This window comes from Carassius auratus, chromosome 1, assembly GCF_003368295.1.
Source record: "Carassius auratus strain Wakin chromosome 1, ASM336829v1, whole genome shotgun sequence".
Lineage (NCBI taxonomy): Eukaryota > Metazoa > Chordata > Actinopteri > Cypriniformes > Cyprinidae > Carassius > Carassius auratus.
In genome coordinates, this window is record NC_039243.1 from 5,006,342 (window position 1) to 5,022,186 (window position 15,845).

The 15,845-nt window shown below is 39.8% G+C and overlaps 3 protein-coding genes across 5 annotated transcripts in view; 1 reads left to right on the forward strand and 2 right to left on the reverse strand.

Moving 5' to 3' along the window:
• Positions 1-23, reverse strand: part of LOC113037782 (proto-oncogene vav-like) — a 16,340-nt gene extending 16,317 nt beyond the window's left edge. Inside the window, exon 1 of one of the 2 annotated variants that reach the window (XM_026195209.1) lies at positions 1-23. This exon is cut by the window's left edge and continues 424 nt beyond it. The gene's annotated coding sequence lies outside the window, so the exon portion shown is untranslated. The other variant, XM_026195165.1, reaches the window with a different exon arrangement.
• The window catches only part of LOC113039050 (zinc finger protein 501-like), an 847,435-nt gene that overhangs the window by 756,292 nt on the left and 75,298 nt on the right, over positions 1-15,845 (forward strand). The window lies entirely within an intron of this gene.
• Positions 7,552-14,653, reverse strand: trip10b (thyroid hormone receptor interactor 10b). The gene is made up of 15 exons (XM_026196849.1): positions 14,358-14,653; positions 13,276-13,391; positions 13,061-13,114; positions 12,808-12,955; positions 12,659-12,721; positions 12,125-12,229; positions 11,911-12,039; positions 11,681-11,827; positions 10,112-10,273; positions 9,886-9,909; positions 9,593-9,702; positions 9,063-9,195; positions 8,937-8,986; positions 8,728-8,858; positions 7,552-8,636 (listed from the first exon to the last, which is right to left on the reverse strand). Exons 1-15 carry the CDS (start codon positions 14,379-14,381, stop codon positions 8,494-8,496), a joined length of 1,539 nt encoding a protein of 512 aa, XP_026052634.1. The 5' UTR covers positions 14,382-14,653; the 3' UTR covers positions 7,552-8,493.

The window sequence follows — 15,845 nt, forward strand, 5'->3', positions numbered from 1 at the left end:
ACTTGACTTGCAAAATTTGGGGTTTATATTTCTGCATGTGCTGCTGCTAGAGTCTGTGTGTGTGTGTGTGGTTTCTCTGTTTGAGTGTGAATGTGCTTGCAGGACTCTATGGGTGTGTGTGTGTGTGATATGTGTGTTACTAACCGCAGCGTGTGCAGTCAAAGAGCAGCAGCAGTGCATTGTTGCATGTAAATTCACACACACACCGGCACACAGGGCAGTTATTGTAGTTTAGCAGTAAAAGAGCAGGCATTCATTCATCCGCCGATCACAGATGAGCACTGAACGAGATCCTGAGATAATGAGAAGGAGATGAGCCTGAAGCAGACCTGTGAGCATGACCTCACTAAACTGAGTGGAGCATGATGGGATACGACATGATGACGTCACACCTGATCCTCAAAACTAGTTTCACAACACATTCATTACTTATTCAGTATTTCTGTCTTGGGTTATATCTAAAATAACTTCAAATAATTAGTCTAAAGTGATTTATGCTTAAAACAAGAAAGAAAATATTGGCAAATGGGGTAAGAAACATTATTTTAAATAAAAACTCACTTTTGATTTAGAAAAGAATACTTGAATACTCTGAGATGAGTGTTTCTGCACATGTGAGTATATTACAGTATATCATACTGAAGAAGACAGCTCAGTAATCATGTGAAACTCAACACAAACAGCAGGTTCGGCCTCATTCTCGCGGCTCCAGCGCTGCACGCGCTCAGCGCCACCTTCTGGTGTCATGAGGAAACTACAGCTTGGGCCGCTGAACAATTTTACATGAGTTTTTATTTTATTTTATATGCTTTATGCATTATCACAGCTATAAGAGACCCACTGAATGGTGATCAAATGTAGATATATGACAGATTATTCATTCCAAAGTGACTCACACACAGGGTGACCAAACGTGCCACTTTCCCAGGACATGTTCTGGCCAGGGTTTCTGTACTGCCTAATATATCCAGGTTTTGGCTTTGGTTTCCTGTTTCCATACTTAATGAAGGTAATGATTGTTTGACCGATAACATGCAGTAATCGACCAGTCGTGGTGCGAGAGAAGGTGGGTCTACAGAGAAAGGTCAAAGCGATGCAAACACGTGAACATAATAGTGTTGGACAGCGGCTGCAGCAGCCAATCGGAACGCAGCATTAAGACGTTTATAACATAGAGTCTATAATCCATATTAAGACTTCCTCCAGTGAACAAGTGCATCTCCTGTTGTCTCTCACATATTAGTTTAGATCTGTTTAAATGCTGCTTGATCTGTGCAGATTTCTCTCCTGATTCAGACCAGAACACTTTTTCACTGGAGGAAGTGTTATTATGGATTATAGACGGCACCCATTCACTGCAGAGCATCCATTGATGAGACACTGATGCAGTGCTACATTTCTACAAACCTGATGAAGAAACAAACTCATCCTGATCTGGGATGATGACCCGTGGATGAGTGAATTCTGAGAAATGTTCATTTTTGGGTGAGCAAAAATGCAAAAATGGGGGGGGGGTTCTCCTATTAGTAACAGAATATGATCTTAGACTGATGGGAGTCATGGCTGATATGGCGCTCTGTGTCCTCAGAGAATAGCTCTACACGGCTCTATGAGGCGTGACGCCTCTCTTGACCTGGTCAAGCTCACCTCTGACCTCTGACCTCTTCAGTCACAGCACTGTGCCGAGACTGCGTCGCCGTGACAACCACAGAGTCAACACCAAGTGCCAAAGACAAGAAGGCTCTCTTGGCTTTGGTGAGTAAAATATTCATTTGTAAATTGTTTCCACCTTCAAATGAACGCTGTCACCCGGACGAGGTATATCTGTTCCAGGCACAAAATTATATAATATAATATGCAAATACCAATCATGATGCCATGCATGACCGCAACAAAACTAAGTGTTTTAGATACAAGAAAAGATACTAAACAAGAATGATTCGAATTAATTCTGTCCTACAAACTAAAATTATATAGAATTCATTATAATAAAACAATAACTGCAATAGTTAAATCAAACAATAAACAGTTCAAAGGAGTGCTTAAGATGGGAATACTTTAAAACAATAATAAAATCATGTTTTTTTCTGAATTATATGTGCATTATTTTGTTTACATTTTGCTCAAGTGTTAACGGCAGTTTCCATTGTGACAACTTACCCCACACACACTGTATCCTCAAACAGCATAGAGATATTCAAACGTGTTCATGCATGTACTGTAAAAAGTTTCGATTTAAAAGGTATTACAGTTTTTTAGGATTGCTTAAGCACAATTTTCAAAACAGGGCCCATGTTTTCAAAACACTACACACAATTAGCAAAACACTACAGATCATTTGCATAATTAAACACTCTTGTAAAAAGTATACATGTCTGTTTAAAAACCACACTTTGTTACCATATGAAACACACAGGTTTCACATTATTATACTCTGTTTGCACGAGTTACACTCTGCTGTGATAAACCTAAAACACTTTCAGCACTTCTACTTCCCTATGATTAGAGTATGCTACCATCAACAAAGTATACTAATATAATGTAAATTCACCAAACACTACACAAGACCTATGTTGCAGACTGAAGAAACTCATTTCTCAACACGCCCAAAAGATTGACATGGATATTCATAATGTCACTTTACATATTGTACTGCAAGTTTACTGTTACAGTTTTTCTCAGTCACTTTGGTGCATTTTTCAAAACAGAAATGCAATTTTCAAAACTACTTGTACAACCTCCACATCATCTAGTCATTAATACACATCATAAAACCAGTTTCTCATTCTTTTGAACAAGTTGCGATTGCTATTGTACATTCATGCAATTGATTACGCACATTTATCTGCGGTTTCCTACATTATCAGTTGCTAATGTCATGTTGCTCAAAATGTATTATACAGTTTTCTGTGCAATAGTCTTACCCCCCAAAACATCTAGTCTTTAGTACATAGTATAAGTCATTAAATGCAAAATGGTTAATCTAGTTGTCATAAACTGCCAAGCACACTTTTTATTTGTATTTTTACACACTATTATTAGATGTTTTGTCAATTTGGCATGAATTGTGCAAGTGAATCTTTACTAATGAAGAGAATGTAGATGATAAACCAATGATAAACCATTTCTCTGAAATAGCTCAAAGGTTCATCTCATGAATCTTCAGTAGGAAAGCTTATACTGTATAGACAAAGGACAACACAAGAGTTACAAATTCTGAAAATGGAATTATTTTCATCTTTGTTCCCATATTTCCTTTTCTATATCACAATGGCATTGTAAAAGTATTTTTTATTTTTTTATTTTTTTGGTCAGACCACTAGTAAAAGTGTAACTGGGAATTCTATCCAGTCTCTTTCAATCAACATCCCACAAACAGTAATGTGTAAATGTGTAGTTTTGAAATGGATATATGGCATACATAAGCATATGGCATACTGTTCAATACAGTAGTTTACATCAGAACATCCCTCCACTGTTAAATTGACAACATGACTAAGCAATTTGACTCTCTTATCCGTAAACTATGACACAAGGATTTGTCATTCTGATGGCAGTGATATGTTCATTGACACAGATATTTATTTTTGAGAGATGAACTAAGGATTTTGAGCAAGAGACTGGCTTTTGCAGGTCATCCATTGTGTTTTGATATTTGTACGAGTAGTTTTGAGAAATGCACTTACTGTTTTGCAAATCTCAAGAATGATTAGAGAAATGTACCAAAGCGACTGAGAAAAACTGTAAAAACACACTAGACATTGTCTCCTCGCCGAGCTGGATCTGGCCAGAGAATTTCATCATCGCAGGCAATGTTGTCATTAGCAAGACACCTTGGAAAGAAACGTCATGCCGCAGTCGTTTCACCCTTCCGGAATTGCGCTCGAAAAGCACTCGATAAATTAGCTTCATCTGAATATGTTTGTTTTTTTAGGATGCGTGCCAGTGTTGATGTTGAGACCTGATGGATATTGTTGAAACTGACGTGGTTATTGACAATGTTAGCTTGGACTGATTGAGTGTTATAGCATTGTTGGCCAAAACCATGTTTCCTATCTCCCTCTCTTACTGTTCTGTGAACATAGGAGGTCTTCCCCCTTGTTTTTCCTGACCTTCAATCCTATGTAAAAAAAAAAAAAAAAAAAAAAAACCCAGTATACAATAGTACAGTAATTTCACAGGAAAAGGTAACAGAAATGTTGATAGTGCATAGAATACAGTACTGTAAGCCGTTACTGAAACCGTGCAGATGTTTTTGATATGATGATATTTTTACAATACCTATTTTCCAGTCGAAATGTTCTTATCACACTTGCCACTGTGTATCGGCTTAGATTTGTCTGTACTCGCAGTCCAGACTCCCTCAGCGTCAGGCCGTGGCTGACAACCAGTGTTGTGCGGATCTCATCGTCAGATTCGGTCCTCTTTGAGCACCTTCTTGTCTTCCTCCTCCTCCTCCTCCTCCTCCTCGTCCTCCTCCACGTTCTTCTCCTCGTCTTACTCTTTCTCTGACTCTTTCCATTGTGCTTGAAGACAGATGAACTCACCTGCTGCTTATACACCTGATTGCTGTGTCTACAACTAAGCAAACAAGTGTTTCTACACCCGATGACTGTTGAACCAGTTGTTTGGACGGTGCAGTAATTTGACAGTCAGTGCTTTGGTATTGCAAGGAAGTGACTTCATGATAGATTTTTGTGTGTAATGTATGTTAAGTGTGTTTAGTGTTTTGCAAATCACTGTGTGTAGAGTTTTGCAACAAGTGTGAGGTTGACAATGTGCTTATAGTTGTGCAAATATGGGCTGATGTTTTGCTTCTTGAGTGTAAGGTTTTGCTAATAGTATACTACTTTTAATTTTAGTGTGTAAGCAATCCAAAAAAACTGTATATTAAGGTATTTAAGGATCCTCTGGAGACTCTCTGTGTAGTTTCAGGTCTGTGTGCTGTTAATGATTCTCCAGCTGTGTGACCTTTGACCTGTGTGGAGTGTGTGCTGTAGGTCACACCTGAAGATGTTCTGTTTGGCCTGGTGAACTCAAGTGTGTCTATCTTTGATTAACAGCACTCAGGAGCACCTTAAACATGCTCAGAGCCTGGTCAAGATTGTGTTCAGTGATTTCAGCACTGCTTTTAATACGATCCAACCCCACTTGGTGAGAAAACTACTGCATTTGGGAGTAAATCCCTAAATGGATCTATGACGTCTTGACCGATAGTAGTCAGAAAGTCAGATTTAATTCATGTATATCATCCTCAAAAATGATAAACACCGGGGCACCTCAAGGGTGTGTTCTGTCACCTATCCTATACACATTATATTCCTATAATCGTCAAGCTTCCTCTTCAGCTCACACTTATTTTAAATATGCTGACATCAGCATTTCTTCTGTGAGTGGTTTTCAGAGGGAACTGCAGGGTTTCACTCAGTGGTGTTCTGAACATTTTCTGGAAATCAATGTGAAGAAAACAAAAGAGATGGTCATAAACTTGAGTAAAAGCAGAATGATAATTCCCCCCTCTAATATTAATGGTGAATTAGTGGAGAGGGTCTCAATGTAGAAATACCTGCAGCTGAAATTGATTCTAAATTAAGGCTCATTATTTTTGTCTGTTTTACCACTATAAATATATGTAATCATTCTGAAATCACAAGAACTCAAATTGATAAATCTCATGACTTAGCATAAATCTTGTTTTCTGAAAAACTGATCAAAATTGAGTTTGCATAAAATAAAATAAAATATAAACAGAGAAATAAACTTTCATTCCTTTTGAATTAAGTTTACATTTTCTGAATATCTAGATTAAAATATTTTGAGTAATTTTGCTTACCAATTAAGTGTATCTTAATTTGAAAATGTTTAAATATTTGTCACTAAAATAATTAAACCAAATAGTAGTAATAAACCAAGCTAATACAATTACTAAAAGTTAATCAGTCAATAAAAAACTCATTACAAATACCTTAAAACTCTAAAATCAAGAAACATTTGCTTGATAAAGAAAATGTATGATATTAAATCATATATTTTCTGAAAAAAATATATATAAAAAAGATGTGAGTTTATGCTCAAAACAAAAATCATCTTGATTTCCCTTTGAACTGTTTATTTTCTTATACCGCACTGGCAGATTTGATTTATTTGATTTTATTTTTGTTTGTTTTTTCTTCTAAGCATATGCTTTTCATAAAATAAAACTTGGTACCTAAAGTTATTTAGTATCCCAAGTAAATTAATCTGAACTCAAGAAGAATATTTCTACTGAAAAAACAAGGCGAAAATACTGAGGAAGACTATTGTCACTCCACAAATAAATAAAAATACAGTCGACCAAAATAAAAATGTATTTCACCTTATCTTTAGGAATAAAATGAATCAGTGTGAATGAAATATGAACAAACCCCTCAGTAAAAACCTTCAGAATATAGAGAGGAATACAATTTTAAAGTTTGGTGTCTGGTGTTTGGTGTTTAAAGTGTTGTTGAAGTGGAGAAAAAACTCATTTTGTGAAAACAGCCTTTAAAGTTATGTGTTGCAAATTAAATGCAAATAGATAAAGTGCAATAACAAAACCAGGTGGATGATTTATGAACAAACCCCTCAGTTAAATCCCTCAGAACATAGAGAGGAATTAAACTCGAAGTGTTGGTGTCTGTAAGTGTTGCTGAAGTGGAGAAAATAAACTTTACATGATATGTATTATAATTCAAATCCACTGATGCAAATAGAGAAACTGTAATAAAATAAACACATAGAAGTGTATTTCGTAAAAAAATAAAAAAATCACAAAGGAAGTAGGTAACACATTAAATTAAATATTATTTATTTTTACAATGCGCTCAAATTAGCTAAATGTATGTTTAGCATATTCATGACATCATTTGGGCTACATGTAAAACTCAGAAACTTAGAAGCTACTGAATGTTTTTTCTTGTTTTGTATATTTGTTAAATCAGAATGTTTAAATATACTGAAAAAAAAAGATAGTAATAATTAAAAGTGATAACAATGAGAAGGTTGCTCAATTTGGAGATAAACCCACCCACAAATGCTGTCAAACATGCCTGCAAAGCATTCTGAGGCTCTGATTGGACGACTGGCCTGTCACTCTCCGCCTCCAGCTGACTGGCAGCCAATCCCAGAGCTGCTGGATGTGTTTCAGACAGAGTTTGCCCTTCTGCTCTTCTGGGGTCAAACGGGTGCCAAAGCCAAACCCTCACGGTCCTCTCAAACAAACTGGAACCGGACGGGACTCTGAGGTTTGACCCCTAACATTCCCACATCGGAGTTTAATCTTCCTGTCATTTACTGTGTACAGAGCAATGTTAAAAAGACCAGAAAGGCTCTCCAAACTAAAGCACAGTGAAATGATGAGACATGATGCTGGTGTAAAGATGGCGAAACCGTCTTTAATAAAATATAATGCTTTAACACTGAAAATATGATCACCTTCAGCTGAAAGGGCAGGATGGGAACAAATTAAGTCAAAATTGAAATGGGGTAAAAAATAGCGGTGGAGCAAGTTAATACATTTTGGTGTAAATAAAAATGTGCACCAATTAAATCACACACAGAGGCAGCACTGGAAAAACTACAAAAGTAAATCAAGTGAAATTCGTTTGACACATCTGATCTGAAGCCTGTACACTCACAACACAACCAGAAACACAGGAGAACAGCAGTGTTTCAGCATTCTTCAGTCTGAATTAAAATCCAAACTCTAAATACCTTCAGGCCCATTAACACCAACATAATCATAATTCAATGAGAACGATGAGGTCCACACGACTACACTGAGGAGCGATATCAGAATCACTTCTAGAAAGCTTTTCTCCAGCTGATAAATGCTAAAAACACTGCCAGCCGAACCCAATCCATCTTGAATAAAGACCTGGAGCAGTAAAAGCAGCAGACTGCATCACAACACTTCAGCTTTAGACCAGAAATGGAGAAATGTAAAGAAATGTCCCGTTCGCGCTCATCAGTATGACACAGAATAACACCCACATCATATCACAGCAATAAAAGTTATATTGTCCAAGAGTCCTGGGCGTTCATATTGAAATGTAATATATTAATGAAAATTGTGACCTTGACAGTTCTTCTTTCTGAACGGTTGCTCAAGCACTTATTATAAATATAATGATATCATCAGTAAGTGTAGACACTAATATAGATATCATTATAATCATCGCTTTTGGGTTGAACGGATATTTGAAGTAAATACTCAATCAGCACAGACGTGGACACACTTGAAGTAATTATACATCATGACATAACAACGAGATAGAAAGGCTTCTACGTGATGTAATTAACTATCACAACGAAGATCGGTTTTAAAACTACAGATCTGCAGAAAATCACCAGAAGCAGCACAGTGCATGCTGACAGAAAAGAGAGAAAAAGACATAAAATATTTCCCAGTGACATAAAAACCGAATGTTGAGTTGATGGAGTCACATGAGCACAGTCTCTGATGTGCAGGTGTGATCAGATGATCTGGATGTAGGACGCTGGCACGTATCCCACGTCTCCACTGGCTCTCTGAACTCTGACCCAGCCGTCGCCCTGATCCTCCAGCATCAGACTCAGCTGCTCGCCCGCACGCATGGACACAGCGCCCTCGCTGCCGCCTGAGACACACACACACACACACACACACACGCTCACGAGGAGGCCGGATGGATCTGGAGGTCTACTGAACGTTAAAAGTGAACAACTCACCGTCAAAGTCATAGAGCGCTGTGCACTGACCGATGGGAACTTCGATGTCAAAGTCCTCATCAAATTCACATTCATAGATGTTCTCTGATGGAGACCCGATGGGATCGCTCAGAACGGTGATGTACTCTGAACTGCACACACATTAAACCAGTTCAAACACATCTCAGATCAGAGTTTGTGGATCATGAAAACACTGCTGCTGGACCAACCTGGAGGCATCGTGCTGCAGCGTCCCACCGCCGGCTTCAGAGAGCTGACCCTGCAGAACACACCTGTGTTTATATGTGTGCAAACGCTACATGAGTGTGTGTGTGTGTGTGTGTGTGTGTGTGTACCTGGTATTTATTGAGCTCTCCTCTCAGTCTGGTGATGTTATGAGCCGTTTCTGCGATCTGAGGCTGAAGGCTGGATGGATCTCCAAGCTGAGAGTTCTGCTCATAAACATCCTTCATCTTCATCAGAGCATCGCTGACACACACACACACACACACACACACACACACACACACAGAGACAGTGTGAAAGTGTGAACAGCAGGTTTCTTAGGATCTGCTTGTTTCTGTCATTATATTAAGTGGACATGGCAACCCTTCATGAGCACTTCAGCATGACGGCTGTTTCTACGGTGGTTCAGTTAAACATCTCTGAACATGATGAGTCTTTGGTCACTCTTATTTTATTGTGCCTTAAAAATATCAAATGCATGAGATGCCAGCAGGTTGTTATGGTTACCATACTGTCAATCATCTTAATTTTGAGAAATTCACTCCAGTAAATAAGATGTGGATATTACTCTAAACTCCGGTCCTGGAGGGTAGTGATTAACCGTTGTATGTCTTTGTTTTGAAGTGTGTTAGTGATGTACCTCTGCTCCGTCTCTCTCTGCAGCTCCTTCTGGATGTCATCGATCTTCTCCTGCAGACGTCTCCTCCTCTGATCCAGAGGGAGACGAGAGAGGTCCTCCAGTGAAGACGGCTACACACACACACACACACACACACACACACACACACACACACACACACACTCAGACGGACTGCTAGTTCATACTCTTAACAAAGATACTCTCTAATAGAACAATATGTTAGTATAGAAAAGTTATAGAAAGGATTTGTCTCCAATAGAAAGTAAGTCCTGATTTGTTCATCAGCTGCTCACCGTGTTTTTATCAGGAAACATCATCTGAAAATTGCAACACATGCACAAATGTAAGTATATGTATATTTATGTAAATACTGTATATACTTTACATCATATATATACTGTACATGATTCCAGTGCTAGCGAACAGATCTAATGCTCAGGACAGAGATCACCTGTGGCCGGAGTGATGATGGTTTACAGTAATGACTGCAGGTGTGTGTGTGTGTGTGTGTGCGTGCACCTTGTTTTTCTTGTGGAACAGCTGTTTGATGCGCACTTTGGGCAGGTGTGTGGTTGTGTTGTCAGATGCAGCAGCTTTGACTCCCTGACTGTAATCCTCAAACTCCACGTCAGCAGGAGGCACTGCACCTGATCTGTACTGTTCGATGAGAGCCAGAGTCTCCTGCACACACACACACACACACACGCACGCCACACACACACCACACACACAGACACAGACACAGACACACACACACACACACACAGACACACACACACACACACACACACACACACACACCACACACACAGACACAGACACACACACACACAGACACACACACACACAGACACACACACAGACACACACACACACCACACAGACACACACACACACCACACAGACACACACACACACACCACACACAGACACACACAGACACACACACAGACACACACACACCACACAGACACACACACACACCACACACACAGACACAGACACACACACACACAGACACACACACAGACACACACACACAGACACACACACACACACACACACACACAGACACACACACAGACACACACACACAGACACACACACCACACACACACACACACACACCACACAGACACACACACACACACCACACACAGACACACACACACACACCACACACACAGACACAGACACACACACACACAGACACACACACAGACACACACACACACCACACAGACACACACACACACACACACACAGACACACACACAGACACACACACACACCACACAGACACACACACACACCACACAGACACACACACACACACACCACACACAGACACACACAGACACACACACAGACACACACACACACACACACCACACACACAGACACAGACACACACACACACAGACACACACACAGACACACACACACACACACACACACACACACACAGACACACACACAGACACACACACACAGACACACACACCACACACACACACACACACACCACACAGACACACACACACACACCACACACAGACACACACAGACACACACACAGACACACACACAGACACAGACATGCACACACGCACGCACAGACACACACACACACACACACACACACACACACGCACCACATCAGAGCGGATAATCACAGAGCAGGAATGAGAAATCACACAGTACACCATTAAAACAGAGATCAACATAAAGTCTAAAGTCAAGTCATTATTTATTTAAATACATTTCAATTCATTCATTTTAATCAAACTGATCAAAATCCATTTTATTCTTTTGTATTTATTTATTATAGAAATCAGATTTTACTTATTTTAAAACAATTGTTGTTGTTGTTTTGGGGGGGGGGGCTTGTAATAAAAATACTTATTTATTGAAATCTTTTTTTTATTTTTTATAATTTACTCATTTATTGAAAACCCCTAATGCAACTTCATGTTCAGAAGAACAGTGTGTGTGTGTGTGTATAGGTGTGTGTGGGTATGTGCGCGTATGACTGTGTGTGAGACTGTGTGTGTGTGTGACTGTGTGTGTGTGTGTGTGTGTACACACCTGTGTCTCACTGATGTTCCTCCCGGTGGAGATGATGGCGTCCAGACACTGGTTGATGTTGGGCAGGAGGTTCTTCTCTGATTCAGAGAGCTGCACGTAGCCGTCAGCTAACAGTCTGATGCGCCGCTCCTCCATCTCCTGCAGCTTCTGTGAGAGACAGACAGGAAGTAGAGCTGGTCATAGCTCAGTCAGGCTGATGATCTGTCTGACGAGAGCAGAGCACGACGCACCTTGTACGCAGACGGGATCTCTGAGTGGTAGAAGCTGTTCTGTTCCTGGTTGTATCTCTGCAGCTGTGAAGCGTACTCGTTCTTACACTCGTCAGCTACGTGCATGCGGAGGTGAGCGCTCTGTTTGGCCTAAACACACACACACAGAGCACGTGTTACCCATGATGCCTGAAGAGTGTGTGTGTGTGTGTGTGTGAGCTGAAGGAGCCTGTACCTTCTCCACATCTGCTTTGGTGGAGCTGACCTCCTGCTGGACTCTCTCCGTCTGCTGATTGGCCTTCTCTGCTTCTCTCCACTCCTTCTCAAAGCGCTTCTTACTCTGGAGGGAACACGATCAACACAGATGATTAGATTTAGCTTCTGATCCACAGTACACTGGAACGGTCTCAAATCTATATCCTCTCGATGACTTCAGGCGTATGAAAACAACGAGAACCGTCCATCCGTCACGGTCTGATCTGTGCTGTGCTGTGTGTTATAATATTATGTTTAATATTATATTAAATACTAGCACAAAAACAATGATATTGTAGATATAAAAAAAAAAAGCATTTAAAATTAGTTTATATATATATATATTTTGTTTCCATGTTATGTTTAAGATCATGCTTATTTTATTTAAATGAACAGAAGTGTTTTCTATGTTGTACGTTTCAGTTAATAACCATGTGCACACTACACTGTGATCAGAGGAAACTAACTGAAGGTGAATCAGAAAGTTTTGTAGGAGTTGAACAGTGTAACTCACAATCTCCAGCAGTTTGAAGCTGCTCTCCAGGTTCTGCTGAGCCCTCTTGACCTCACAGAGATGCTGCGACACACACACACACACACACACAGTCAGCAGCTTGTCCTGTGTCTGACGTGAGACTGATCTGTGTTCGCTCTCTCGCTCACGTTCTTGCGCTCCTGTCTCATCTCCTGCAGGTGTCTGCTGAGCTCCACACAGATGTTCAGCGTCATGTTCTCGGAGAGCTGCTCTCTCTGAGCCGCGTAATCATTCAGCTGATTCAGGACCTCCTGAAACGACTGCTGGTTGCTCGGCCTGCACAGACACACACACACACACATGACCAGAGCAGCAGACACGGGAACATCTGATTCAGCTGAAGAAGCAGCGCTGCAGATGGACAGCACTGAGGCGACTCACTTTGTGTCCTGATCTTCTCTGACGCCTCGTCTGGAATATTTCTTAGACAGAGTCCTTCAGAAAACACACACAAATCAGGTTCAACCAAGGAGAAACATGTGAAGAACATGAAGAAACGTGCCTTCAAGAACACAACATCATCACACTTTAACAATTCATTGAGACCAAGAAGAAAACAGATGTCGGGGGTCTCTGGAGGGGACATGGGGTCTTGCCTGAGCTGTTTGGAGTAGTTCTGCTCGATCTCAGCTCTCTCTCTGACAAACTTCACATATCTCTCCAGCAGCTCCAGTCCACTCAGAGTGTGTCTCTCGATCACCTCCTGCTGGTCCTGCACACACACACAGTGAGAGAGAGAGAGAGAGAGTGTGTGTGTGTGTGTGTGTGTGTGGTATCATGACAGGTGTGTTGGGTGTGGTCCACTCTGTTCACTCGTGCAGAACTCAAACTCACCCGACGGGTCGATCTACTCTGACCTGAAGGATCACATGACACATCTGGCCTCAGCATTCATACATGCGACTACTACTGTTTTTAAAAACAGCTAGCTATTCTAGATAAGAGCCCAGCTCTACAGGTGCACACTCCACTGAACTCTCCTTCAACAGGAAGGTGTGTGTGAGCTCACTGATCTACTTCCTGTTGGTCCAGAAATAGTGAGTGTGGTCTTTACTTCTGTTCAGAGATGACCAGACACACAAAACCAGTTTAACCAGCACTAGACTAGTAAACCTAAAACAGTGGAGGGAAATCTCAGCGAAACTGTCACGTGACCTAGAGAATACATCATACTTTCAATATAGGTCAACATTAAACAAATCAGTGTGGAGACACTTTTGATTTTTTCATAAGCGTTTAAGATAAGAAATGTGTTCTGTACTTTTTCTTTTTAGTTATTTTTTTACGCAAACATTAAGCATGTATTTATATCACTTTATAATTATGTTTTTATTTCAACTGTGACATGTTTCAATTTCACTATCACACTATCACAATGGCTGCATGATTTATCAACATAATCGGTGTAGCTGCATTTTTAATTTCAAATAAAGTGTTGACGAGTTCACGTGCGCATTGTTTTTACGGTGGTTTTCTACAGTTTTTGAAATTTACATTAATTATACATGCATGCGCTTTTGTAATTAACACTTATAACAACATTTCGGACAAGTGAAATATACTTTCAAATCATTTTTTTTTATAATGGCTGTCTTTCACTTAACAAGATGTGAAAATATCTCAAGCGTCGGGGAAAGTGTGAAGCGCGCGTGTAAACTGAAGAGAAGAATAAACTCACCCAAAGATCTGAACCCCAATCCATGATCTCGAACAGGTCAGAAAGAAAGCGACTCCTGAAGGTGTGTCTGGACTCGCAGTGTTTCAGTGAAGATCAGGTGTGTTTGTGGTGAGGGTTTCGGCTCTGTTCTCGGCACACCTGAGTCCACAGGTAACACAGGTCACGTGACCTCTGGCTCTTTCCGCTCGATGGACTTCTAGTGCTGGCTGCTCTCGAGGCACTGCTGTGTGAAGCTTCGAAACTTTTCAGAATCATTTGTTTCGAAACTGGTTCAGAGCACGTAACAAACTGCCGAAGTCACGTGATTTCAGTAAACTTGGCTTCATTACGTCATAACAGTTTCGAAACTCCGTGTACCAGATGACGTCACAGCGGTGAAACATTCAACCATAGTGTGGGAAGGTATTTTTGTAAATAAAAGGATGAGAAGTAGTTAATATATCTTTCTGTTCTATATATATATATATACAAGCTCCCCATAAAACAAAACAAGCCATGTAAATTAATAGACTGTTTTAAAGAATCACATATTATACAGACACTTCTTATTTATATAGCATCTCATGTGTTATACTTTCAATAAAACATTTGCAGTGGGGTTTTAAACTCTGTTTTTTACGGATGTTTTAGCCTGAGTTTTTCTTGCATTTAGCCTACTCTCTTTCTCGAAATGATTCGTTTCTCCCATCACTATGGTCTTCTGACATATAATACAATTTCAAACTTCATTAAGAAATACAGTTAAACACAAAATGGGAGATATTTATGTTCACATGATGACAGTGTCGTTTGAGATCAGTTGTAGTACACTGGTGTTTGCTGGATCAGAATTATTAATATAAAAGGCCACTTACAGTTTTTTTTCAATCGCTAACAAGCGCTTAACCATACTTCAGATACTTTTTCTAAACTCTTAACACAGATTAACACCTACAAAACACAATTGGCCAAATGTATAATTTTCTTCTCAAAAACACATTTTGTTAAATATATACCAAATCTTCATTTCAAAATAGAACACATCTTTCTCTGCACACACCAACTTTACCAAAACACTAGAAATCTGACTCAAAATTAAATTATTCTGTCAAAGAATAACACTTGTTTTCACCTCACAAGGTACATGCAGTCAATCAAAGTACACCAGGTTTCAAAATACTGGCTATTGTTGACATTACAAAAACTGCATAGACTTTTCAGTCTCAGTTTTACAGGTATTTGCATGCAAAACATGCAATTCACTGTTTTACACTAAATTTATTGGTTAGGAACTGTATGTCCAAATGTACAGTAATGTTAACATTCAAAAGCATTCCAGTAAAAAGCTATTTTTTCCTTTACTGTTTACTGCAGGAGGTACAGTAGAAGCATGGTATGTTAGAACAGAAAAGGTTTGACAGTACTGCTTACAGTGAAAAAAATATCCATGAAACACATAAGAGCATTGTGAACAAAAAACAACAACAGCAAAAAGCCCAGATTAAAAAA

What these genes read in the sequence shown, in the direction of transcription:
- trip10b (XM_026196849.1), bottom strand. Translation starts at nt 14,381, where the DNA reads ATGGATTGGGGTTCAGATCTTTGG. An exon ending in ATTGGGGTTCAGATCTTTGG is followed by an intron (nt 13,392 to 14,357) that starts GTGAGTTTATTC and finishes GTGTGTGTGCAG; the next exon opens with GACCAGCAGGAGGTGATCGA. An exon ending in TGTTCCACAAGAAAAACAAG is followed by an intron (nt 9,910 to 10,111) that starts GTGCACGCACAC and finishes TGCAATTTTCAG; the next exon opens with ATGATGTTTCCTGATAAAAA.